Source organism: Cyphomyrmex costatus, unplaced genomic scaffold, assembly GCF_001594065.2.
Source record: "Cyphomyrmex costatus isolate MS0001 unplaced genomic scaffold, Ccosl1.0 scaffold727, whole genome shotgun sequence".
NCBI classification, from domain to species: Eukaryota; Metazoa; Arthropoda; class Insecta; order Hymenoptera; family Formicidae; genus Cyphomyrmex; species Cyphomyrmex costatus.
In genome coordinates, this window is record NW_017280297.1 from 132,825 (window position 1) to 159,584 (window position 26,760).

The following is a 26,760-nucleotide window of genomic DNA, read 5'->3' on the forward strand; positions in this document are numbered from 1 at the left end:
TGAATGCAAAGAGGGATTCATAAATAGTAACCGATACAGTTATATCCGAGCGAAGAAGATCTAACTACAAGAAGAAATACTTAAGTATAGGATATATATTAGATCTGCCAAAAGTTATTCAAATTGGATACCTTTTGTATATAAAAATGAATGTTACACACATATGAAACAGAACGATAGAAGCAGTAATTATATATTCAACAATACAATTTTTATAGTGAATAAAAATTTCCTTTTTATCTTAATTATTTTTTTAAAACACATCTATACTTCTTATTGAAATAATTTTTTTGTGTTACTTTGATCATTTGTAAATTTTTCATAATTTTTTTATTTTATTGATCAATAAATATAGTATATCCTTAAGAAGTATCTCGAGAAGGAATATTTATATGCTTTGAAAGTATAAGGAACGAAACAATGAAGTGTGCATTTTACATTATACTTATTATGTATCGCCATTGTAAATATATATATATATATTACGATATCAATACAATTACACGCATAATAATCCATTACAAATATTTATTATGAAACTAATTATTCGTTAGATTTTTTACTGAGAACATTGGCGTATTGAATACTATACGCCGGCAAGTTTTTAATTAACCTTTTGCATTGTTCTGCTCGCGATGGAAAATTTATGACACCGCAACATATCGCGACACATACATCTACGATAAAACAAAGAAGACCGCTTGTAAATAAAGGAATTGAATTGTAAGAAGACGAAATCAATGACGTCGGACGGTTCCACTGTTAATTAATATTCGTAATCGTGCGCGGAACAGCAATGGAAAACCGATGTACGGTCGAAAGTCGAGATGTTGGTTTGCATTCCTTCGGATTGTAAAGGATAAATGCCGTTTCAGATCTCTTTCAGATATTTTTCGCGGGGATTACTAGAAAGTGGCCGGTTCGAGATGGACTCTAGATTATTGGAAAACATACTCTATAAAACACTCCTCGATCACGTTAAGTGATCACGCACAGCATAGCAAACAACGGCGATGGTCAACGAGCTTATCGGAACTTAGAAAGTCGAGGAAACGCTGCCGGTAGCATGCGAACTGGTCGACTCCCACGCCATACTTACAGGCACTTGCTGTTCTTACGTAAATACTCACGGACCGCGTTATCGTTCTCCGATCGTCGATCGGGCTCGCGGGCGAGGAAAAGGCGGAGATGCAATTAAATTCACACTAGAACGAAAGTGAGAGTACGTGGTCAAGGCCCGCAGAGGTACACCTCCAGAATATTGTATAAAGCTTGTTTCTATACCAATTCAGTTTAATTTTAATCTCGGTTCAACTAACACGTTAACATTTTCCAGACACGAAGAATTGAAAAGAAAGAACAAGTTGAACTGCGAGAACAAAGTTAATTGATCTTTCGGTATAGAAATGGATATAAAGTGCAACTATTTTTTAACAATCTCCGTATCGCGAAAAATATTCTTTCGAGATATGAAATAATTTCAAGACTTTCAAGTCTTTCTACAAATGCTACTTATTAGAAATACTATTTTACAATATTAAGCTAAGTATATTTTGAGAACCGTAATGTGAATATACATTAAATAGACAATGCAACAAATAGAAAATAAAATGCTTTAATTAGTCGAGCTAGATCTATAATAGATCTTTAAATAACTCGGTGTGAATTTATAGCGGGGAGAATGTCCTAAATCGGACCTTGTTTCAAATCAGACCTTTTTCATTTAAATAAATATGGTTAAGCAGATTTGCATGCTATTTATAATATAAAGTCCTTACAAGACACCGAAAGTGTGACAGCAGTTTGGTAGTACTTTGTAAAATTGAATTAAAAGGAGACTATATTGAAAAATAAAATGAAACTTTTCCGAAAAAATGTTTTCTTTCTGACTTAAGGAACTTTCCAAGTTGCCCACGTATGATACGATAATTACATATACAACTAGAAGAAGTAATTGTGTAATATTAGATAAGATCATTTATTTTACCAAATGACCGCATATATAGTGAAGAAAATTATTTGTCATCAAATAAAATCATGTGAAATGATGTAATTCGTGGGACAATATTTCAGGTAGTGGTTACCCCCTCGACTCTCCCAGCTATTCATAGCCAACCCTGCAAATTACTCGCTGAATTTAATTTTTAGTCTTGAAACGCAATTCTAACAGAACTAGGGCAATAATATCACAAATGAAATTGACAAGCAATTTAATAATACTGAAACAGTCAAGTAATGTGAAAAGGTGGCTCAATGATAAATAAATAGAAATAGAAATGACCATACAGCCACACAACGCAAGATGTCACATTCGTAAAAGTCATTTATTTTAAAAAAGTTAAAACGGCAACGTTATTATACTCTTTTCTTTCCTCGCTTCTTGGACGCACGTTACGAAATTCCAACAAGCAGGAAGAATTATACAATGGCAAACAGAAATACTGTATAGTCGGCCGTATGACGCGTAAAGTGACAATTGAGGATCATTATTCGGTGCTCATCCGCGAATGTCAACGGTTGCGTTTTGTTAAAATAAATTGTTACGTGCTGCTCACTGGAAAATACCCGCAACTAGAGCACCGCGCCTTCTTCCGTTCGCCGCGCAAGAAGTAATCTCCTGTCTGAAAAGGCGCGAATCATCGCGAGGCCGCTTTGATAAATCGATCACGATTGTGACACGAAAAAAAACGAGCGGTCGCTCGGAAGACTAAGGAAATCCTAAAGTCATCTGTATTACCGACTAAACCAATATAATTTTTGTATCGTAAATACTTCTCTTTGTCATTCACAGATTCGAAAATCCCTTTATGGGAATAAAAGTATACGCATTAATATGTGCTTGTGAGGTAAAATCTATGCTGAAAACAATAAAAAATTTCAAAATTGAGTTCTTTATCATTTTTTAGTCCGATATGGCGCTTCAGAGTTATCACGTCGTAACAACATTTGTTTCATATAAAAGCTGCGCAAAATCTGTATTTAAGAAACAGTAGTATACACAGGCACGTAATTTGCGTGAAGAAACAGCATCGAATGCTTAGAATTAGACACCTTATCGAGTTTACGATACAAAAATTGACAGTTAATGCGACTATATGTCACTGTCTGCGTGAGATATTAATGTGATAGTATTGTAAAAGATATGTCGAGATGTGTTGTAAAACAGCGATATCCTGGCGATTTCGTTATAGAGTTCAAGCTTTAGAATCCCCTTAATTGGCCCTTTACGTAATCGCATTTTTTTGCTCGCGACTGTCAAATAGCGAATTCGATTGGACGCATTAGTGCACACGAGACAATGAATATCAAAGCAGTTATACAGTGATCATTTAATCTGTATAAAAGTAAAATGTAAATATTCCAAATTATAAAATACAGATTCCATTCAACAGTATACAATAAAATGTATTGAGAATTTAAAATGTTTCTATTGTAAAAGTAAAATATATATGGAAACATTTTAAAATCAGTAGGGAAGAATGTCTAAAATCGGATCGTGTTCCAAATCGGACCTTTTTAATTTAAATAAATACGGTTAAGCAGATTTGCGTGCTATTTATGGTATAATATAAAGTCCTTATAAGACACCTTACATGTGACAGCAGTTTGGCAGTATTCTGTCATAATGTTCATTATAGAATAGACGTAAATATATATTTTCGACTACCATACAAAAATTTTTTTTAAAAATAAAATTCTTGCAAATCATTATTTAATAGATGTTAAAAATTTGAACGGTAAATGATTTGAGATAATTAAAGAGTGTAGAATACAAAAATATCAAGAGTTTTATGATTATACTTTTGCGGTTTATTGTAACAGTTGTTCCAATAGTTCGAAAGAATCCGTGTCTAAATCGGACCTCTCTTTGGGTGTTCAAATCGGACCTATACAAAAAAACACTAAAAAAATGAATAAGCCAGTTAATTTATCGAAGAAAGAAAGTTCGCCACAACCTGATTGTAGTAGATACTGATGGTGATCGACCGACCAGATCTGGTCTGAGGAACACTAAATCAATATAATATCATGTGTCATCAGACTCAGATTGATGGCACGTTTTATTGATTTTAATTCTAATAATGTAAACTGTATTTTTATCTTTGAGACTTAAATTGCTCGTTTTTACTCAATACTAACAAAAATTAATTAAAATATATTTTAAAATTCTATCTAAAAGTTCACGAAAATAGGAGATACTCATAGTTCCAAATCGGACCGGAAAATGCATTTTTCCATTTTCCATTATAGTTCGACACAGGTAAGAGATACGACAAAATGGTCTGAAGTAAAAATGAAGGAAATTATAAATGATTTTTCGAACACCATTGGTTTTATGATCGGACTTTATTTATAGAGAACCTTATAGAGAACAAAAACTGCAAGTAGGTCCGATTTAAACTACTCTCCTCTATACAACAAGTTTCAAGGTGCACCTTGACTATGAGTTCCAAATCGGACCTCTCCTATTTCAGCGTGCAATGTGCGCATTGAATGCGAATTCACTCGAATTCGTTAAAAATCACCTCGATATTCCATACACAGCACAAATTATTCCAACAATATTACAGCAACATTGCAACGTTTGAGCATATAGTATAGTAATATTGGTTGTGTTCATTAGAGAAAGCAGCATTGCAGCTGTTGTAAAATTCTTTAATATGATTAGTTGGTATACATTTAGATTTAATGAAATAGAAACTAAGAGCAAGACCTATCGTATTAAAAAATTTTACAACAATTGCAGAACTGCTTTCTCTGAACGCAATCACTGTAACGTTACAATAGTGTTCTGTAAACTTTTCCCTCTGCACATTGTACGGAAGGAAACTGTTCTAGAGGAGAAGGAAATTTCAAAAACAATCTGAAAGTGATTAATATCAGTGCCGAAGGCGAAAAGTGACTTGTACTTCTCCTCGCTTCGATTATTCTCCGCACGCTCGTCATTTTTCTAACGCTAATCAAGCTTTTAATCGAGAATTAAAGTTAAGAGCGGTAAAAGCGCACTTTACAAATGTTTATGAGGCTCGTTCGATTACGACTTTGCGGCTGTTCTTTGTTCAAGCTATACAGTCGCGATAGCGTTTCACAACGCACGCACGGCGCAATTAAGATTCATTAAAGAATATTGGCGGTCAGCGAACAGTTTAATCTAGCACGCACTGACAATCGCAAAGTATTATATCTATAAATGAATGTCGACTTACGTGATATACTCGATATCAAGATGCAATTCGCATAGACACAGATTCATTTTCAAGATTGCCTTATTATATACCTGTTTGTTTTTTATTTTAACTTTTTACGAAACATCTTACAAGAGATATTCTCTTGTAAACGATATTCATTGTAATTAGAAATTTTAATTTGAGAATTGTATACGTTCGGCAGTTAAGGGGTGTCGTTAATAATGTATGCAGTATAGTTTCCATTTCGCCGATTATTTGTCGCATCCTAAACAGTCCGCAACTTTATGTACCTTTACCGATCACCTGTCACGCCGCGTACGCGAAATGAAATTTAAGTTCTCTGACTTTACGAGCGAGGATAACCGCGACGATAAAATCCGAATACCGCCATTGCGATATTCGGACGTCATTGTACGTGACGAATCTTCTTTGGCTTGTCTCCTTGCTGTTTAAATTGGTCGTTGCGAAATTCGCGAGGCGAACGTAAAAAAATCGCAGAAACTGTCTCGTTTAAAACTAGCGTTTTTCACGTTTTCGTTCCTAATCGTCTAACAGTTTCGCAGAATAAAAATTTCTTCCCCGCACGATTTAAATATTTAGGCTAATCCCAAGCAGAACAACAAGTTATTATAATGTCAAAATGACTCCAAGATGATCATTAAAAGTCATTTTTCAATTATTTCTGATTCATTTTAATATCATTTTAACGTTATCGTGACTCGCTGTTCTGTTAGGGATGTATCATATCTGCCTGTGGTGTATTTTGTGTTTAAAACTGGAAAAAGTATGAAATCATAGATTTCTTTATCCATTTAACCTCAGTATGGCGACCAATGATGAAGATAAAAGTGGATAAAGAAATCTATGATTTCACACTTTTTCCAGCTTTGGACACAAAACACAAAGTACACCAGGGATACATTAGCCTAAATATTTAAATCGTGGAGAAGAAATTTTTATTCTGCGAAACTATTACGAAGAAATTAGACAGGAACGAAAACGTCAAAAACGCTAATTTTATCAATACAGGTAACTTCAGCATCCACCTTAACCAAATTATGAAAAACTGTTATTGTTGCTATACATGTACTTATAGTTAAGAAGCGTTTTATTGAAGACAATGCGAACTTATAGTCAATATATATTGCAATAATTGAACATGGCCGGAGACACTATCGCGACTCCTCTGATAATAATGGAGATGAACATTAATCAATTGTTGTTTTAACATATAAAATAATTGTTGACATAAATAAGGCAAGCAAGGAAGTCAAGGAATATACACACAGAAGTCAACAAAAAAGAAAAATGACTTCATTCTTATTCTTAACATCTAAAATAAATAGTCACAATATAAACAGTCAAACTTTTTAACCAAGAAACATTTTTTTTTTCACGACGTCAGAATAAAGTCATTTTTTGTACTTTCCTTTGACTGGGTACTTCTTGACAAGTTGAGACGGTATTTATCGTCATTTCGACATCGAAACGCCTTTGACGTCAATTTAATGTCAAACAGAGCTGATGACGAATAACGTCGGCTTATTTACTTGAAACGCTAGGTATAGTTTAAGAAAAGCGTATTCCGAACTCACGAGATAACGAACATGTGATCTCCTTTATGTATACGATCGTGTACTTTGGCGCCGCCGGTTTCTCCGCAAAAATCCGCAATCGTTTTTCCTCTCGGGAAGTGGATCACTCGGTCTTTTTATTATTACGTAACGCGCGGTCCATTCGTCCGCGTGCGCGCGAGGATATCGCGCCGATCGGTACCATTCGGTGCGCGCGAGGAACAAAACGTGATCGCGGCTCCGTGTGTACTGCGGCCAAGGATCGGGTGAAGGTAATGAAATAGCTAAGTGAAGGCGATTGCCCGTCTCTCTTTCTCTCTCGTGCTTCCCACGTGCGGTTTTGCCACCACTCCTCGCACCTCAGGATTCTCGATTGGTCGCGTATATCTCTTTCGTCGGTATGGCTTTTAAATCCTTTTCGCGGCGCACGTGGCTCGAACGGACCGCGAGAACGCACACCTGTCAAACGTACTTTCGCAACAAGGTCAATCTTAGCGACGCAGAATTTAATAAGCTATATTCTTTTGAAAAGATTTAGTTTTATACTTGTACATAGGGTAAACCCGGTATATACGCCGCAGAAGTCAGAAAAAGTAGAAGGAGTGGGGATAATTTTCCGTCAATTACTTTGTTACATGCCTTTATGGTATATTAGTATTATGTTATGATTTCAGTTCTTTACTATTAATATTAATGAAATTATTGCGAGTTAAATCGATTTTTTACTGTAATAAGTAGTGCCATCATAATTTATAATCTACATAAAATGATTATTATAGAGCGTGTAAAAGACTTAGTGGTTATTTTGCAATACATATGTGTAGAGGAATAGTAAAGCATGTTGTATAGCAAAATACAAGTGCTTTGCTCCTGTATTGTTTGTTTAATTAGTTGTCATATATATCCCATCTAGTTGGGATATACGGCATTTTTAGTGAGCGGGATGCTGTGCCGCAGCACAGACGCTCTATTTAAGAAGTTTTTGTTAATTCTAACAATTATAGTTTGCATTAATGCATAAATGTTGATAAATCTTAAACGTTTAAAGATTATTTTCAAAGATTTGAAGCTATTTTAAAAAATTGTGTTAAGTCCTATTTGTATTCCATTTTTCATTCTGAACAATAAAAATTGTCATATATTAATAAACAATGCAAGTTACGTCGTCATTTTACATCTTATTTATAGATTATTTGTGATTTTCTTATGAATTATATATGAGTGGCCATATTATCCCCCCCCTATGGGATAAATGGCAAAAATGCAGGGGTTTGAAAAAGTTACTTTTTAATATGGAAAATAAATTATTTTAGATTTCTAATATTTTTTTTATAGTAGTAGATGATACAAAGTTTCTATTTATATAATTAATTTACTTTAAACATAGTAAATAATAATTGATAAATTAAGTTTTCGATAGGTGCGGCGTATATACCGGGTTTACCCTATATATGTCGCTCGTACTTTTTCAAATATAAGAAATTTGTTGTACAATATAAAATGTATCACAAGAATTGCGCTTGCAAGTTGAGTCGCTTTGCTTCGATGTCGTGGAGGAAGCTGCTATCGTTGGTGCTTCTAGATTAGTCCGTCTACGCGATTAGTGTAATGTGGTCGCGTAATGAAGTCAACATTGTTACAACAACGCCGGTGACCATTGAATTTCTCGCGAATATATCAAGATGACATCTTTCGCGTTCTCGATGCGCGTCGCGATAACAGCTGGAATACAGTTAGCTTTATATTCTAGGACGAAACAATGAAGACTCTCTAAAATTAAAGTGATATGTAATTACACTCTGCACTCTGATGCGTATCTCGATATCTTCTTTGTAGTTTTAACTTTGTTGTAAACTTTCTTTTGCCTAACCGTCCATGTTTGTTAAGATTGAAAATAATTTTTATTCAAAAATATACATATCTATATATATATATATATATAATATATATACATAGAATTTCTAATCTTATATGAGGATACCGGAATGTAATAACAATATACATATATAATAACAATAAGATAAAATTTCTTGTTCAAACTTAAAATAATTTTTCCTTTGTCACGCATAAAATTCTTTCCAACACTTCATTGCAAAATTAACCGATATGAAAAATTTGTCCCATTTGGTGCAGGACTGAAATATTTGATGTACACAAAATATGTATAAATTATACGTATACTTATATATGCACAGTTATATATTTCTTATGGTGTTTTTTTTTTTTATAATACAGGAACAATTTGTTAAGGAACAAAAGAGCTTATATATAGGTAAGGATGGTTCGAGTTGACGTTTGACATCTAACTGTCACACGAATCCGGCGATTTCTCGCAAAATCGTGATACAGCTTTTTTATTTTCACTACAATGCCGTTAACCTAGAATACACACATCCATCTTCTCTATTATCTACGTTTTTATACGCACCCTCCTCCTCCCGCCAAATCCGGCAATTCCGGCGCGCGCAACAATGAAGGCGTAGTTTCCCATGAGAGGCATTTGTGACTCCCGATCTAATTAGTTTGCTCATCGCGACCTTTTTTTAGTTCATTAATGTTAATTAGAAACAAGTGTATGAGTGGCGTGTGCATCAGGCGCTTGTTCTCGTAAAAGTGTAAAAACTAGAGTGTTTCTGGAATGTGGGATAATATATTGAGGAGTGTTCAAGTTAAAAAATATTGGCACCGGTATATAAATATACTAATTAAATTTGATTTTGATGAATTATTTTCTAAATTTTTATATTAAGCTCATCATATAAAATTAACAACTTTTAATGTCACATAAAAAGAGAGCTACAGTTACACGCTAGATTTAGTTAGCGACGTTTATTATAAAACACACACATTTGTATATATAATTATAAATTATTATAATTTACAATTTAAAATTATATACAAATGTTTTATAATAAATATCGCTAACTAAATCTAGCGTGTGGCTGTAGCTCTTTTTTTATGACATTAATTTTTATATCTAAGCCACTTAATTGTAATATATACATATATTCGATTAACAACTTTCGTTTACAAGGAACTTTTTTTTGTAGCGACTACTCTTGTCGTAAAAAACCTAAACGAACGCTGGACTTACCAAAGGCGTGAAGTCAATTATTCTTGCAAAATAAATAGAATGCTCAACAATCTAATCTAATACAGCAGAGAACAGCAAGATGAAGGATGCGCGGGTCGATATCCTCGCGTGTGTAGCGTATATTGTTCGCATGTGCGTGCGTTAAACGAGGCGCTATTTTAATTATTGTCCCGTCTAACGGAATCAGCTTTGAGAAAATAGTCGGAAATTGCTTGCGTTTGCGCTCACGGGCAAAAGCACCTACGCTGCATTCGCGATGCATCCCATGGTGCCCTCAGCGGACGCCACGCCGGGAATTGATGTACGACAATGCATTCGTGCGTATAGACGCACAGAAATATTAGAGCGCGTATTCGTCATCGCAGGCGCGAGTATGTCGTGTTGGACCGGCTAAATTTAAGCAAGCGTCTACAAAAAGATTTTACGGCGTAAACTTATTCTCTATGATATTTTTAAAGTAAACTTTATTCACTGTAAAGAGTAAAATCTTATATAAAAAATTGAGCCATTCTGTTTCAAGACTGCGGCTTAAAATGCGTTCTTCATTCTTTAGAGCGAGATTCCACTGCCAAGAATTTAGGGATAGGAAATTGATCAATCATTATAATTGATTGTTTTCCTGTGAAAGGAAAAAGATTCTGAAAAACACACATACACCGTATACGAGTCTGAAAGACTTACTGTAACTTTGATAGACTGTAACTTTAGTTCAGATTAATCATTTTATGCTTGTTTTCTATTTCTACCGATGTCAGATTAACTCTAATCTTGCGGTTTACTAAACGAAAATTTCTCGTAGACGCCGCGCCACTTAAAGTCGCATGTAAGAGTATAAGATACAAAAGATCGGAGAAAAAACGTCAACAGAGGGAAATCACGAGGGACGGTCGCGGATGCGTCAAACAAACAGCAAATAGAAGATACACGGATTATTAACTATCGGCTAATTGAACGAATGAAGGCTTCGACTCGCTGTCGCGGGCGTTTTCCTTTGTTCTCCCATAACTTTTTCTTTTCAACTCGACGCGAGTTTCCGCGAGTTTTTCTCGGTCGTCACGCTTATCCGCCGAACGAGAAGACGCACGGCTGTCTTAAGCCGTAATCACCCTAGCGATTGCGCGATAGTGATTGACGATTGAGGATTACTTCTCAGCCAATCAGAGCAAAGCAGTCACCGATTGCTTCGTCCCGATTGGTTGAGAAGTAATTCTCAATCGTCAATCACAATCGCGCAATCGCTAGGGTGATTGCGGCTTTATAGAATGATAAAAAAAAATCGCGAATGACACCACGGATGACATTATACGTACGTTACGTATTACGCGAATCGAAATGAGAGTCGTGCAGCGACGAAATAACAGATTATTACGACTCGACGCGAGTGTTTCGTGCGATTAGCACGCGCACACGACAAAGTAATTGCGTGCGATCAACGGGTTGCGACTAATTTGCTTATCGCAATTATCACGGCGAAGCACGAGAAAGCAGCTAATTAAATGTTCGCGCTGCGTGTATTTATTTTTTTTTTTTCTCTCTCAGGGTCTTAGACGCGTGAGAAGTTGCATCAATTTTAAGTTTAAAAAGTAAAAGGTGTACACTTAACACATTTATTTTTAACAAACTCAATCGATTGATAATCGATGAGATTTCATTACCAGTACATTTTTCAAAAAATTCTTAATATACGTACGTATTATGTGCCTTAATGTGACTCGATCTATTTTAATGTACTTGACTATGATTAATTCACGTTGATCTCCATGTAACGTAAATTTTGGCCATATTTTCGTTTTTCTAATTATGGATGATTCAAAAGCGAGGGGAATTGTAACATAGAATTAATTATATTTTTTAAATAAAGAATTTGAATTCACACACGGACGTCTAATGATGTTGTAGCTTTGAGATTGGCATTTGTACTTTGTGCTTTATATATATTCTACCGAGCCTTTATTATTCTTGCGTATATTTAAACCATGATATACACGGCATTTCATACTCCATCCTGTATATATACATCTTTCCGTGCGCCATTATATTATTAATATTTATAATTTATATTTATATTATACATATATTACAACGGCACACGTAATTAGAATAATTTAATTCGCTCTTCGTCTTGACCAAGTCGGTCGATCAGAATTCTACCGAGCCTTTATTATTCTTGCGTATATTTAAACCATGATATACACGGCATTTCATACTCCATCCTGTATATATACATCTTTCCGTGCGCCATTATATTATTAATATTTATAATTTATATTTATATTATACATATATTACAACGGCACACGTAATTAGAATAATTTAATTCGCTCTTCGTCTTGACCAAGTCGCTCGATCAGTTCGTTAGAACACGAAAGCGGCGCGGAGGTGAAACAATAAAACACGGAGTGAAAGCACCTGCCCCGCAAGAACATGAAAGAATCGCGTATACCCGCCAAACTTGACACGCATTAATTATCCATCACGCGAACCATTTATCCGTGGACCACTCGAGCGTCGCACGAGCGATCTCCGCGCGGCCGTCCGCTGATGTATTATTTGCAACGCGGAAGTGTTCGCGCGAATTTTATCGCGCGCGCAAACGTACGGACACGTCGAGCTCTTCGTGACGAGCCTCTATGATTCCGAGCAACGAGTTTGTGTGCATTGAATACAAAGACTCGAACAGCCCTATTATGAGGCGCAGTCCTCCGAGGAACAACCAGCGGAAACTGGTGTCCGAACTATACAGTCGTCGTATAAAGAGGTCAGGTCTCATGAAAAAGAATCGTTAACTCGAGTAAAGGCCACGACGAAAAAATTGTGCCACTTCTTCAGGCCGCGGCGCAGCGTGTCTCGATACGGTGCGATCGGAGCGTAACTAACAACAAGTAGACCGAATAAAAAAAAACCTGGCCGCACACCATCCTGAACACAAAGATGAACTTATAAAAATTTAAACAATTTTTTCTTATTGGATTTCCCCGAAAGATTATTTGGCAGCGGAACAACTGTGTCTTCTACATTATATCGATGTACATACACTATGCTCTCGTAATGCTCTTCGTATACCTATTGTTAAATTTGAGCATCGTAAAGAAAGCCCGCGATCGAGGGATTACAAGTGCTTTCAAACAAGAGATACACGTGAATCATTACATCCTTATATTGTTTGCTATGATATGATCACTGTGTCATACATAAGTATATGTCGCTTGGTGTGGAAAGCGTCAATTGTTGCTGGAACCCTCATAGGATAGCAAGAAAGACGAAATGATGTTTAATTATGTTGACTTATGTCATAAAATGGAAAGTGCAGTGGCGTAACTTCAAAATTTGGGCCCGGGAGCATAACCTCTTGAAGGGCCCCCCCATGCGGAAGGTTGTTTAACCGAAAAAAAAAAAAAAGGTTTTTTTTAACCCTTTAACACCGCGTTTATATGTTTAAAAACGTTTTTTTTGTTTACGTTTTAACACATTCTCTCCCCATTGGGCCTGTTATTGAAGAAAGTAGTAATAATACATTTTCCTTAATAATTTTATATTACTATAATAACAGAGTATCAGAAACAGAGCGATATGTAAAGTGCAACTGCAATACAAATTTGGAAATACGTAATTTTAATTTTAATTTAACTTTCAAATAATTAGTTAAATAATTGCATATATTTTAAATGATAATATTAATAGACAAAATAAGATCGTTGCTTTAAGTTTTATCAAATAATTTCTGATAAAATTTAGCGTTGACTGTAAAAATGGAATATCATGTTAAGTTTTTGGGAAAACCTCTCAATTAAGATTACTATTATAAAATAGGCGTTTTTAATATTTTTGCGTTAGTTATATCTGTCGGTATAGAGATGTACTAAAAACACGACTTACAGAATATCAGGGCAAATGGTTATTTAGACAACGTAATTAAAAATAAAATTAAATTTCAAAGGCCCCAACGACCCTTGGGCTCGGGGCCGTTGCCCTCTCTGCCCCCCTGTAGTTACGCCACTGGGAAAGTGTTTACAATGTAACACAGTGAATCATTTACATCCCGTTTAACAATGTTAAACAAAGGTGACATAATCATTATGTTAGAAAGCACTTTGTATTTTTTTACCCAACAACGTTTCGCAACGATTACGTGAACATTGGAAACAAATAAAATATATTCGGAAACGGGCGAAACCAGGATGGGAAGAGAGGGCTGAAATAACGGCGACCGGTTCCCAAGTTAATCATATGGCCGCGACGACGCGACGCGGTGAGGTACACGGTACACCTTCAGGTTCAACTCGCTGAAATGGAAAGCGATTATTAAAAGCGCCGGGCAATCGCGTTACTATCGCCTTTCCCTTCTATCGCCTCGGGTAAGCGAGATATAAATCGCCTGTACGTGTGCGATATATCCGGCGGTACCGACGGCCGGCGGCACGTGATTAAGCTTGTATTTTCGATGTAACGAGCAAGCGAGCATCTTGCAACCCACGCATATCTTCCACGAAAGTTAGATCGACGATCTAAATTACCCAAGCAATGACGCGTTTCGAATTTTGCAATACTTATCGGTGCTTATTATATAATCAAGATGAGCATAACAAAATCTGCTATTTTGTAAGCTGAGTAAATAGGTGAATGTTACTTCAGCTGACAGTCTGCCCTTATTGTGAAGACAGTTGATTAACGCGAGGTGTAATTTTGTTTTCTATGCCGTATATAGGATCGAATTCTGCTTCGTTTCAGGAAGAATACATTTTCGAGAACATCAGGTGGACGCCGATAGATTATTTCAATAATGCCATCGTGGTGGAGCTTCTCGAAGGCAAGAAACCACCCGGACTCTTCTTGATCCTCGACGATGTGTGCGCGACGTTGCACGCTGGGAGCACGGTTGCCGACGTTGACTTGAAGAAGGTATCTGACACGTATTTGTATTAGGGCTAGATTCGGGGAGACGCTATTAGCGCTATTTGTTTCATTTTATCTTCGTCGTCCATTAGACGTGAGACAAGGCGTACCACACAAATGGCGCTAATAGCGCGCTGCCCGAATGCAGCCTAGGTGTACAAATTAGTTCGGTCCGTTTTTTGTGTTCACAAATGCATTTATTTCAAAACAAAATGAATGAACGGATTAATTAAAGTATTGTTCACCGCTGGCTACTACTTTTTCCCATCTCTTAGGCAATTTTTCGAATTCCATCTCGAAAAAATGACTCGTCTTTGGAGGCGATCATCTTTTGGAAAACGGACCGAACTAATTTGTACTCCTAAATAATAATAATATATTTTACAAATTGTTATATATATTAGGTGTATAAATAAGTTTCCGCCGTTTTTTCATCAAATAAATTGAGTATTTATTGTGAAAAAACGGTACCTAATGTTTTATTCGTAGTATTGTTCATCGCTAGCCACTACTAGAGGCCTAGAAAACAGAGATGCGACATTGCGTCGGTTGGGTTATTTAGGTAACCTCCGCCATTTTAATTCAATATAAGTGCTCTTGACCAATAAGCTTGACAGTTGATGCAAAAGGTAGAAAGATTAGATTAGGTTAGGTTAAGTCCGATATTAAATATTCACACAAATAAGAATACTTACACCATATAATAATAGTTTTTTATTGCACTTCGACACTGTATTGTCTAAATTTTTCTCTATATATATATGTACATACGTTATAAAACTATATCTATTAGATGCAATAGTGAATTAAAATGGCTCTCTGATCACGTGATTTAGACAGCCAATCAAGCCATACCCTTCAATGACGCATCTCTGTTTTCTAGGTCTCTAGCCACTACTTTTTCCCATCTTTCTGGTAATTGGTGGATTCCATGTCGAAAAAACAAAAACCGTCGAAATTACGTTCTTTGACGTCAAATTCACCGTAAATTTTTCACCGACAATTTTTTTTTATTTTTTTTTATTAAAGAAAATACAGAGTAAGCCATTAGGAGCAAGCCTATCAGGCTTGGGGCAGACAATTTTAACCATAACATACTGGTGGCGCCATCTTTTGTCAAACGGCGGAAACTTATTTATACTCCTAATACATATATATAATATAAAATATAAATTTATATATGTATATACAGGTTATTCGCGCGGTGAAGATCATAACGACATTTAGATTTCTGAGACGAAAATCTTCATACCAAAATGTTGAGATATATAAATAATAGTACTTGAATTATAAGTATTTAAAGTTAACGGATTGTAACGCCCAAAGTTCGCGCATTCAGGTTGACCTTTTTGTACCCACACCTAAGATCTGAACGCGCGAATTTATAGCGTTTTCTCTTGACTGCACCAGTTCATCTTTTTTCCTTTTCCCTTCTCCTGGAGAGAAAAGGAAGATAGATGAACTATAAGGGCAAAAAGTTCAGCAATAAAGAACAGACTTGCTGTCTGAGTGTTGCACTGGTGCAGCCAAAAGAAAACGCTATTAGATAATATAATATTAGCTACTTTTAAAATGCCTATTGCAATTCAAGAGTTTTATTACAGTTTCAACATTTTGGTATTAGAATTTTCCGGATTTCTATCTGCTTAAAATGATCCCAGGAATTTGAATATTGTTACAGTGTAACGATGCACCCTGCAGTGCATCGTTCCGACCAGCATATCGGTGTCGCTAAAAACGCGGGACACCCACGCTTCTTTGTACAATTTGTGAATAACCGCCGTAGGGATGGGCGATACAGTATCCATATCTTAAAATATCGATACTTTTGAGTTTGATTTTCGATATTTTGTATCGATTTTTTATCTTTCGATATTAACATGTGTCGATAGTTTAATAGGCATATCGAACTTTCGATACAGTCATGAATTTTGCTCATTAGATACGGTACGCTTGCCGCGCTGCATAAGTTGGCGCCACGGAGTAAAAGGAAGACCAAATATTTCGTACGCATTATCATGTGGTATATATAATACTTCCAACTTTTCCCGCAATGACATTAAAATCACATCGCCCCGATTTTCTATTTCGAGCCCATACTTCATCCTCAAGTTTGATCTATTTATTCCGTGGCTAATGCGATAGCCAACCAAATCATTCGTGGAAAGAATCTGTCTTTTTAAAATATTCATCGTCAGTTGTATTAATAATAGAAGAATATAAAAAATATTTAGTATAGGGACCTTTTCATATTGACGCTCGACACTCATTTTCAGTGTCAAAATAGGTTACGTGATCAAAATTGACGCTTGACAATCGTTAATTTCTGACACGTGACTTATTTTTACGCCGGTAAAAAAAGAGCGAAAGTATGAAAGGATACCTTAATGGTTACTATGTATCGAATTATCGATATAAATAATAATCGATACAATTCGTCTGATATTTTTGGTATATCGATATTTTTATTTATGATACATAACGATACAGAATATCGATATCTTTTAATGTATCGCCCATCCCTAAACCGCCGTTGAATATAGTAGGCACCCGCCGATACAACCGAGCGCCACCGAAGATTGCCGATCGACGCTTCCCCCGCAAGGATCGTCGCTCGGCGAGCGTAATCGAAGTAAGACGGAACAATACGAGCGGGAGCAACAATCGCAGTATGGAAAATACTGGATTATTGTTACCGTCTCTCAATTCCGTCCAGCTCCAAGCTCCGTTCGAATCAAGATCCTGATCCTTACGAGTGACGAGAAAACGGGGGGTAGAGCGTTCTCGGCAGTCGCAAGTGCATCCGTATCACTATCCTAGCTGCTTATTATCGATTGTATCGAGGAAACGCGCACGAATAATTAACGGTCATTTTGAATTTTACTTTCGTATGAAAAAGTTAGTAGATAATTTTATACGATGTAGGAAATTTCATTACAAGAAATTAAAAAAAGTATCATCGAAATCGGTCCAAAACCATTTGATGATTTTTGTCCAAAATGAGTGCCTTTTCGTCCACCTGTGGCACTGTATCGCTGACCGCACCCCGCGAAACCCGCACGTCGAAGGATTTAAAGATCCCGACACGTTTCTTTTTTTTTTGCATACAAGCCGTGTAACCGTCACCACTGTTTTTCATACGCATTCTTGTTCATTCTTGTTGTATATATACCTATGTATGTGTTGTGTGTGTATATACATATATATATATATATATATATATATATATATATACATTTTTTAGCTCTATTCCTCTATTAAAAATAGAATTTTAATACCGTTTTTTACATTTATCAAAAAGATCTTCACATAACATTCTGTTAGTGGCAAGGAAAAAAGTAACGAAAAAAGTAATTCGTTATATTTTGAGTAACTGTAACGATAACGAGTTACTTTTATGACGTAATGTTGCCAACCCTGATAAAAATATAGAATAAATAAATAAATTATTAAATTAAATCACCCTAATTTTCAGAAGAAAGGCATAATTTATGGTTTAATCGACAGAGCTATATTATTATCAGATTCCATCTTTCATTCAAAAAACATAAAATTGATTATAGAAATTTTATAATTGAAAATTACTATTCTCTAAAAAATTAATATAATAGAAGGCTCTTTAAGTATAAAACATAAGAAATAAATGAAGGACCAAGAGCCAAATATTGACATTTAAAATAAAAACACTTTTAATTCAAATTAAGTCAAACGTTGTATTCCGATCATAAACAGACTTTGCATTACCAAGATAATTCACATTACAGTTATGTTCGTTGTGACAGAATGACGTATTACTGAACTATTACATAGTTTGTTGAGATCTTACAATTGTTAAATAGAATGTTACTATTACTTATATTACTTTTCAGTAATACTATTAATTAAACACAATTATCTTTAGATCATGTTCAATTTAATAATGTGATCGAGATGTTACAAAACACAATATCTTTAGAGAAAAATAGAAATAATAATTGCTCACATAGATGAACGAATTACACAGAATAAATCTAGTTGTTAATTACACTTATCTGATATATCCTGACCATCCTTATAGATCATCACATAAGTATTAAATGCTTTATAAATATATATAATATAATATGTAAGGCCTTACATCCGCAACGCACGACAGATCTGATGAGAGTGAGCAGAGCATCAAAAATAACAGTAGACATTCATGCATTACGAATGTAGCTAAACATAATCTGAATATATCAGCTTTATTCAACTCAATCAATCGAATTAATCGATCGACAACTGAATTAGTTAGATCAAATTATTTTTCTCAACATAGTTGACGTATATAATTACTTTATGACATCAAAAAAGTTTTATTTTTTCTGACTCCGTATTATTGACGATTTTAATCTTTTGACATTTATCTTTTTATTTTGAAGACTCAAAGGTGAGTTTTTTATCGGAGAGATGATTTTTACTTGTTTTAGTTTAGAAGATATATAACAATTTTATGTTCTTAATAGAATAACAAGAAATCTTCACATTCAGTCATCCAATCGTTTGACGAGTGATTTAGTCTCTCTGATCATCTTCTCATCTTACTTTTTTGCAGGGTTGGGTAAGTTAATGTTTTTTTTAACTGAATAAAGATAAAGTTAATGGCTTTACAAAATTAATAAAGTTAAGTTAAAAGTTGAAGAAATAAAAAATTAACTTAACGTAAGTTAAGTCAATATTGAATTAACTCAAGTTGAAAAAAAAGTTAATTTCGAAAAAAATTATTTTTTAGATCAAAATGTCCTAATTTTTCTTAAAATGAGATTAAATAACTACAATATAAATTATTAAGTAAATTAAATTTCTTTAATTTTTTTATTCACATGTGATATATAATAAATATATAACACATAACGGTATAACTATATAAGTCATATAACTTTAAAAAAACAGCTAGCACATAGAAAAGATACAAGAGTGATTACATTTAAAAAAATTACATTTTAAGTTAAAAATAAATTATCAATAAAAATACAACGTATCGATAATGACAAAATATTAAATAATAATAAAACTCAATAGTTCCTCAAAATCACATACATCTAGCATCTTAAGACATCCTTGAGATTTAAACTATGTTCGGACTATGGATTCCGGCCTTAGTCTTATTATATCTTATTATTTTTCTAAGATGTTTAAAAGAGATAAAAAAATTTTTTAACTTAAAAAAAAGTTAAAAAGTTAACGTTTAAAAGTAACTCAGTTAAGTTAAAATTTAATGCATTTAAAATTAACTAAGTTAAATTAAAAATTATTAACTTTTTAACTTTTTTTTTAACTTTTAACGTTTTAACTAGTTACTACCCAACCCTGCAGTTTTTTGATATTTTTAATTTTGTTCTCTTGACTTCTTTTATTTTTTAATAAAACCGTCATTGTGACATTCATAGAATTTCTGCGTCATAATTGTAAGTGTCTGAGGAGGACCAAAATACAAGGCCGAAACATGTAATATAAATTTTCGTGCGTTACTTTGAATCTGAAAATGTCCTAGCATTTTTTGCGTTTTTATTAATATATTTGTGAAGACAATGTATATAATTTTTTGTATTTGAGATGTGACTCTCATTAGCCATTTTTTCTTCTTATATATATCTATACATAAATAAAATATATATTTTTTATATATCGAGATTCTTTTAATTTTTAATTATTTAAATTATCAAATATTGCGCAGAAACTGACGAGAGCAGCTAAGCAACACGCCCATTTCCAAGACAACAGTGATGGTTTCGCAATTCTCCATTACGCTGGTGTAGTATCCTACTCTGTCGATGGGTTCTGTGATAAGAATCGGGACGTCCTTTTCTTGGACCTGATCGAATTAATGCAGACTAGCACGAAGTAAGCGATCCCAAAGGCCATTAGCATACGACTGTCGATTGTTCGCGTAACAAATTATCCTGAAAGCTAATTGTAAGCTCGTATGTAAGTTAAAGCTTGACGGGGATTAATTAACTCGCGCGATTAATTAACTCAGTTAAATTAGTAATGTTATAAACTGATCTCTTGCTATGTTTTTGGAATTTTGTGTATACATTTTTACAGTTATCCACGTTCTAAATTTTTTCTCGATGTTAGTAGCATTGTTAAAATAATTGTGGTTGAAAAGTTGAAAAAAAAAAAAAACGGAAAAATTTAACTTACAGTTCTTTAGTGCGCAAGCTCTATCCGCAAGAAAATATCGGTAAAATAAAGACTCTTAAGTCCAGACCAATCACCGCAGGCAGTAAAATCAGAAATCAAGCCAATCGCTTGGTCGATCAGCTGACAAAGTGCACGCCTCATTACATCCGGTGCATCAAACCGAATGAAACAAAGAAACCGCGCAATTGGGATCATCTGAGAGTCAAACATCAGGTACTGTAATTTGTCTAGTATATGTATATTATTTGCATTCGTCTACTATTGAAATTTGAAATTTACTCAAGTCAATACATGGATAATATACATATACCTATATATCTGTCTAAATTAAAAATCTCATCCAGGCACATGAAATTTGAGAGAAAACAGAAAGACATTTTCTATATGCAGTCTGATTTAGCTGAGCATTAGCTCGATTGACAATGTATCATTTTTAGCAAAGTATGTCAGACATATACCATGATATGTATGTCCAGAGCAATTATATTAGGTGTACAAATTAATTCTCGGCCTTTTGCGACCAACTTTGACATTTATTTGTAAAAACATGAATGGAAACTCAATCTTCAAAGTAATCTCCCTCGCTATTCTATACACTTTTTCCATCTCTCAGGCAACTATACCGGATTACAGATCGGAAAAATATGATGGTGGCTTTGAATTAATAAATTCATCGAGGCTCTTTTCGACCTCTTGAACTGACTTGAATCGAAAATCGGTTAGGTGATGTTGTAGAGCTCGAAATAGTTACCGAATAAAAATCGACTGTTATCCTTTTGAGAATGTTTTAATTTTCAAACTAAATCGTCGATATTATCCATCTTTTTAAAATTACTTAAGATATCTACACTTGATGCGTTCGACATGCTTGTGAATCGATGAATAATAATAATTACGCGGCTTTCTGATGAATTATATATATATATATATATTGTAGGTGGAGTATTTAGGTCTGAAGGAAAATATTAGAGTGCGTAGAGCTGGCTTTGCTTATAGGAGACCATTCTCCAAATTTCTGCATAGATATGCGATTCTCACGAAAGAAACGTGGCCTCGTTGGCCCGGCGATGAGAAACAAGGCATAGAATGGATATTGGGGAAGTTTCATATCGACCGATCGCAATATCAGCTTGGTAGAACCAAGCTCTTTATTAAAGCGCCTGAAATTGTGAGTTCTCTGTTTGTTCTGTCTCTGTTATTTTAATTGATGTCATTATAGCGAATAACCATTTTTATTAATATTTATTAACTTTTAATCTTGCTCAAGAACAAATTAAAATGACTTTATTTTGATTCTTAATTAACGTTAATAAACAGTCACGTTTTATAATAAAAAAATCATCATTTTGACAACAACGTTAAAATTTGACTCGATGTATTTCTAGTGATGGTTTAATTTATTCTTCACTTTTTTCTAATTTTTAAAACTAGAAGAAAATATGAGTAAATTGATTCATAAGTTAAAAAGATTTGAAGTTAACAATGATAAAAATACATAAGTCGTAACTTTTAGCTATTCATGCTGGAGGAAGCACGTGATCGGAATTACAATAAGCATGCGCAAGTTATTCAGAAAGCCTTCAAGAAATATTTCACCCATAAGAGACAAGAGCAGCAAATACAAGATGCCGCTAATCTTCTTTTCGGCCGTAAGGAGAGAAAACGGGAGACTTTAAATCGAAATTTTTTCGGTGACTACATAGGACTGGAAGGCAAGCCGCAGACAATGAGTCTGATTGGCAGACGGGAGAAAGTATTTTTCGCTGAAGTTGTGAAAAAGTACAATAGAAGATTCCAGGTAAAGATGAGATATTAATTTTATTAAAATAAAAATATTAAGTCATTAATAAACGTCCTTATATTTAATTTGTATTTTGTAAAAATCATTTGATTGTGTATAATTTCGAAGAAGTCTATTTAATAACAGAATACATTTCTTAATTTCTTGAGTTTTAAATTAAAAATTTAAGTGTACAACTTGTGATTTATAATCGTGTCAGACGTGCAGAGTAGATCTCATCCTCACTGGGAAATGCATCTATTTGATTGGTCGAGAGCAGATAAAGAACGACTCCAAAAGGAGTAAATCCATTGAAGTTATTAAAAGGAAGCTATCATTTGATCAAATTAGCTGCGTATCACTAAGCACACTAACAGTAATTATTTTATTATTCTTTATGTTAGCAGTACACCTACTAGTTAAAGACATTTTAACAATATTCTCTCCGCGTTCCAGGACAATTTCATAATAATTCACGTAAAGGAAGACTACGCTAGCGTGTTAGAATCAATATTCAAAACGGAATTTTTATATGTCCTTAGCAAAAAGTATCTGGAAGATGTTGGTCATCCTTTGAACATCATATTTAACAACGAGTACGAGTATTTTTTTTTTTATTTTGCACATATCATTGACGCTGCGTACATAATACATTACAGGCTTGAAAATAAAACATGCATTTTCTTCCAGCTTACAGTTTAAAGTAAAGAAGGAAGGTTGGGGTGGCGGTGGGATGAGGTATATAAAGTTTATGCAAACAGTTGATAACGAAGACATTATTCACAATAATAAACAGATTTTAAAACCATTCAGTAAAATACTCAATGTCAGTATTGCTCCAGGTTTATCGAATACAACAAGTAAGTTTTAGTTGGGTTACTTTTGATCCTCGACAGATAATAATTCTCGTTTTTCAATCTCATACGCATATATTTCGGGGATATTTAGTATCCTAAAAAAATCATATCATAAAATAATGAAAAGGTCAAGCCATGTTCGAAAATTTAAACCTTCAAAAATTAAAATGATTAATAATAATATCTCAAAAATTTAAATAATTATCCAACCTCAAAAATTTAAACCTTTAAAACTTTAAATGATTATTTAATATATTTTGTTACACTCGCGTCTAAAAAAAAGAAAAATTTATATCTCTTCATGTAGAACCTAATAATCCGATGGCTTATCGATGGAAGTCTCCTATTTCTGTGGATGACATCTTGCCGCCGCATCAGGTGTGCGATCTAATAACTTCAGCCCTCTCAACCCAGAATAATCAGACGATTACGACCGGGACTTCTCCTCCGATGGCAGTTGCAAGATCTGTGATGACTCCTTCAGCTACAACTTCAAACGGTAGACCGCTTATTTCATCGAATCGTCCAAATGTACAATCCGCACAGTTTAGAAAGGATATGAAGAATGGAATGAACAACGCAAACAAACTGCGGGACAAACAGATCGCCGTAAGGGACATGCTTATCAATAATCCCAACGCTGAATCGCGTGGTAAGTTTCTACGAAGAAGAAATACTAATGAAATGAACCTAGGTAGAAGACAATTATAATTAATATTAATAATATTATAGCGATAACAAGTTTAGGAAACCGCTAAATAGAATTTTACGCGCACGCTATTCGCTCTTCACATAATAAAGTGGACGACAATTCCACACACACACATATTAGAAATATATAAATTAAAAAGATTCCTTGTTCCATTATTTCTAATTCGCGTGCATTTATTGGTAATATTTATGAATAATTTTGTAAAAGTTTGCTCACAGATAAATATGTTTTTTCTGAATAAGTTAAAGGTTTACTCAAATTTCCTCCACCGCCCACGGAGCCACCACCACCAAACGAGTTTATCGGCTTCAGATTACCACCTCCTAACGATGAATATAATAGCAAGGTTTCTGATCACCTCAATAAAGGAATGCAAACCTCCCAAGAATGGAAACAAATAAATAACGCACTTGAACGAGAGAGGAAGGAAAATAATGTCGCGTATGCAGTAGCCAACAAGAAAGTACCTCCTCCGAAACCTCGTCAGAAACCAGCACTTCCAAGTTTACCAAAAGTTAAAGCCTTGTACAATTATGAGCCAAAAGATCTGGATGAATTAGGACTCAAGGAAGGTGACATCGTAGAAGTACTCAAAAAACGTGAGTTATTGCAATCCGATCTTGTTTGTATAATAAATAACAATAAATTTAGCAGCGATATACGTAAAAAGAGAATAAAATTGATACTAGTATAATTTTTTCACTAATAAATATTAAATCGAGCTTGATCGTTACGGCATGTTCTTATCGGTATTCATTTGGTTTTTTCAATATTTTTGTCATTGATACAAAAAAAAAATAAATTGTAAAATCGATAATACATATTTATAAATAAAAATAATTTTGGATATTAGTCCTTTACAATTTAAGTGTCAAAAAATTAGCTAACGTTTCTTTCAGATGAAGGCGGTTGGTGGCACGGAAGACTGAAAGGAAAGACCGGTCTTTTCCCCGCCAATTACGTAGAAAAGATATGAATTCTGTAATCGATAGACATAAAAAAATCTTATTGAATTCTATGAAATTAGAACGTAACTGAAATAAGTACATCGTACTTGTTATTCGCAATTTTCGCGCTCTATAATTATTGTTCGTGTGTCTTTAATTAAATAATATGTATAGTAGAATATATATCTATTAAAATGCTAAAACTGACAAAATCAAAGAATTCATAATTGAAAGAAAGCGCGAAAATTTTCTGAAGATATTCATCGTTTAACAAAGAACAAATAATGATAGTTATGAAATATAGTATTATAACGCGTTTAAATATATTTTTATCTAAATATTTAAAGTTAAAAATAATACGTCGCTTTAATTATTAATTAATATACGATAGATATATGTAATGTACATCTGTTTAATTTGGTAATGTACAGCGCGATCAGTATTTACATAATCAATACATTCTGTCGAAAAATTTCGATTAAAACCAATTAAAACATAATCTAGTTTAATCATCTATAATCCATCTGACTCCGATTTGCCAAGGCCCGGATCCATCAATGTATAGATTAATTTTAATCTCGATTCAATTTATCCTTTATTCTCTTCTAGTTCTAAAAATTAAAAAAAAATAAATATGTAAAATTAAATTAAACCAAGGTTGTAGTTAATCATTTATTGGTAAAATCGGGCCTTGGAAAAACAATATTAATTCGTTTCAATTTAAAATTCATCGATTGATTTTATATTTATAATTTCAATCAATTTAATAATATCCCATTTTTAGTAACTAAATAAATTTGTAACCAGGTTTAATCAGACATTTACAATCGAATTTTTGTACAATCGAATATTATATTCGATTATGTATATAAATAAAAAAAAAAGTGTCTTTATAATAAAGTTATATTTATTGAATTTTGAATAGATTTTAAATATTTGGAAGTTTGCATAAATATTAATTTATATCTGAATATTTCTATGTGAATAATTTTGTTTTTCACATCGCTCATATAAACTTGAAACTGCATAAATTGTGTACATAATCTTCTGATTCTATCGATGTACGGTACATTGAACAGTTTGATAGAACCAGTGTTTTTCGTTATCTCGATAAAATTATCTAGATAATCATCTAGATAAAGAAATGGCTTTATCTGGATTATTAAGAATGTAGATTATCTCTATTTTATCTTAGATAAAAAAAATGTTATCTTATTCAAACTATCTAAGATTGTACAAGAGTGGTGTGTGTGTATTATAAGAAATTAGCTTCCAGTAGTAGTAGTAGTGATGAGAATTTTTTTCGTTCTATAAACAAAGAAAACTGAGATTAGTACGACACTAGTCATTTAAAGATATATTGAAGTACTTTCGTATTTAGAAAATATATTTAGAAAATAAATATTCTTCATTTGTATCCACACGTCAAATAATTTTTTTTAAGTATAACATATCATTAGACGCTAGCAGAGCGTCTCTTTAGTTGTAGATAACAAATATTAATTTGCACGTAGAAATCGTTTATCAGACGAAATGTTTGAACAACTTT

At 33.7% G+C, this 26,760-nt stretch overlaps 1 protein-coding gene across 1 annotated transcript in view; it reads left to right on the plus strand.

Moving 5' to 3' along the window:
* Positions 1-25,240, plus strand: part of LOC108780745 (unconventional myosin-Ie) — a 51,095-nt gene extending 25,855 nt beyond the window's left edge. Inside the window, exons 11-21 of the mRNA XM_018548544.1 lie at positions 14,586-14,756; positions 20,446-20,612; positions 20,918-21,128; positions 21,853-22,083; positions 22,429-22,713; positions 22,916-23,071; positions 23,152-23,291; positions 23,386-23,555; positions 23,860-24,204; positions 24,507-24,863; positions 25,164-25,240. Of these exons, the coding sequence (XP_018404046.1) occupies positions 14,586-14,756; positions 20,446-20,612; positions 20,918-21,128; positions 21,853-22,083; positions 22,429-22,713; positions 22,916-23,071; positions 23,152-23,291; positions 23,386-23,555; positions 23,860-24,204; positions 24,507-24,863; positions 25,164-25,240 (2,310 nt within the window). The remainder of the gene's footprint in view (positions 1-14,585; positions 14,757-20,445; positions 20,613-20,917; positions 21,129-21,852; positions 22,084-22,428; positions 22,714-22,915; positions 23,072-23,151; positions 23,292-23,385; positions 23,556-23,859; positions 24,205-24,506; positions 24,864-25,163) is intronic.
* The last annotated feature ends 1,520 nt before the right edge of the window (positions 25,241-26,760 follow it).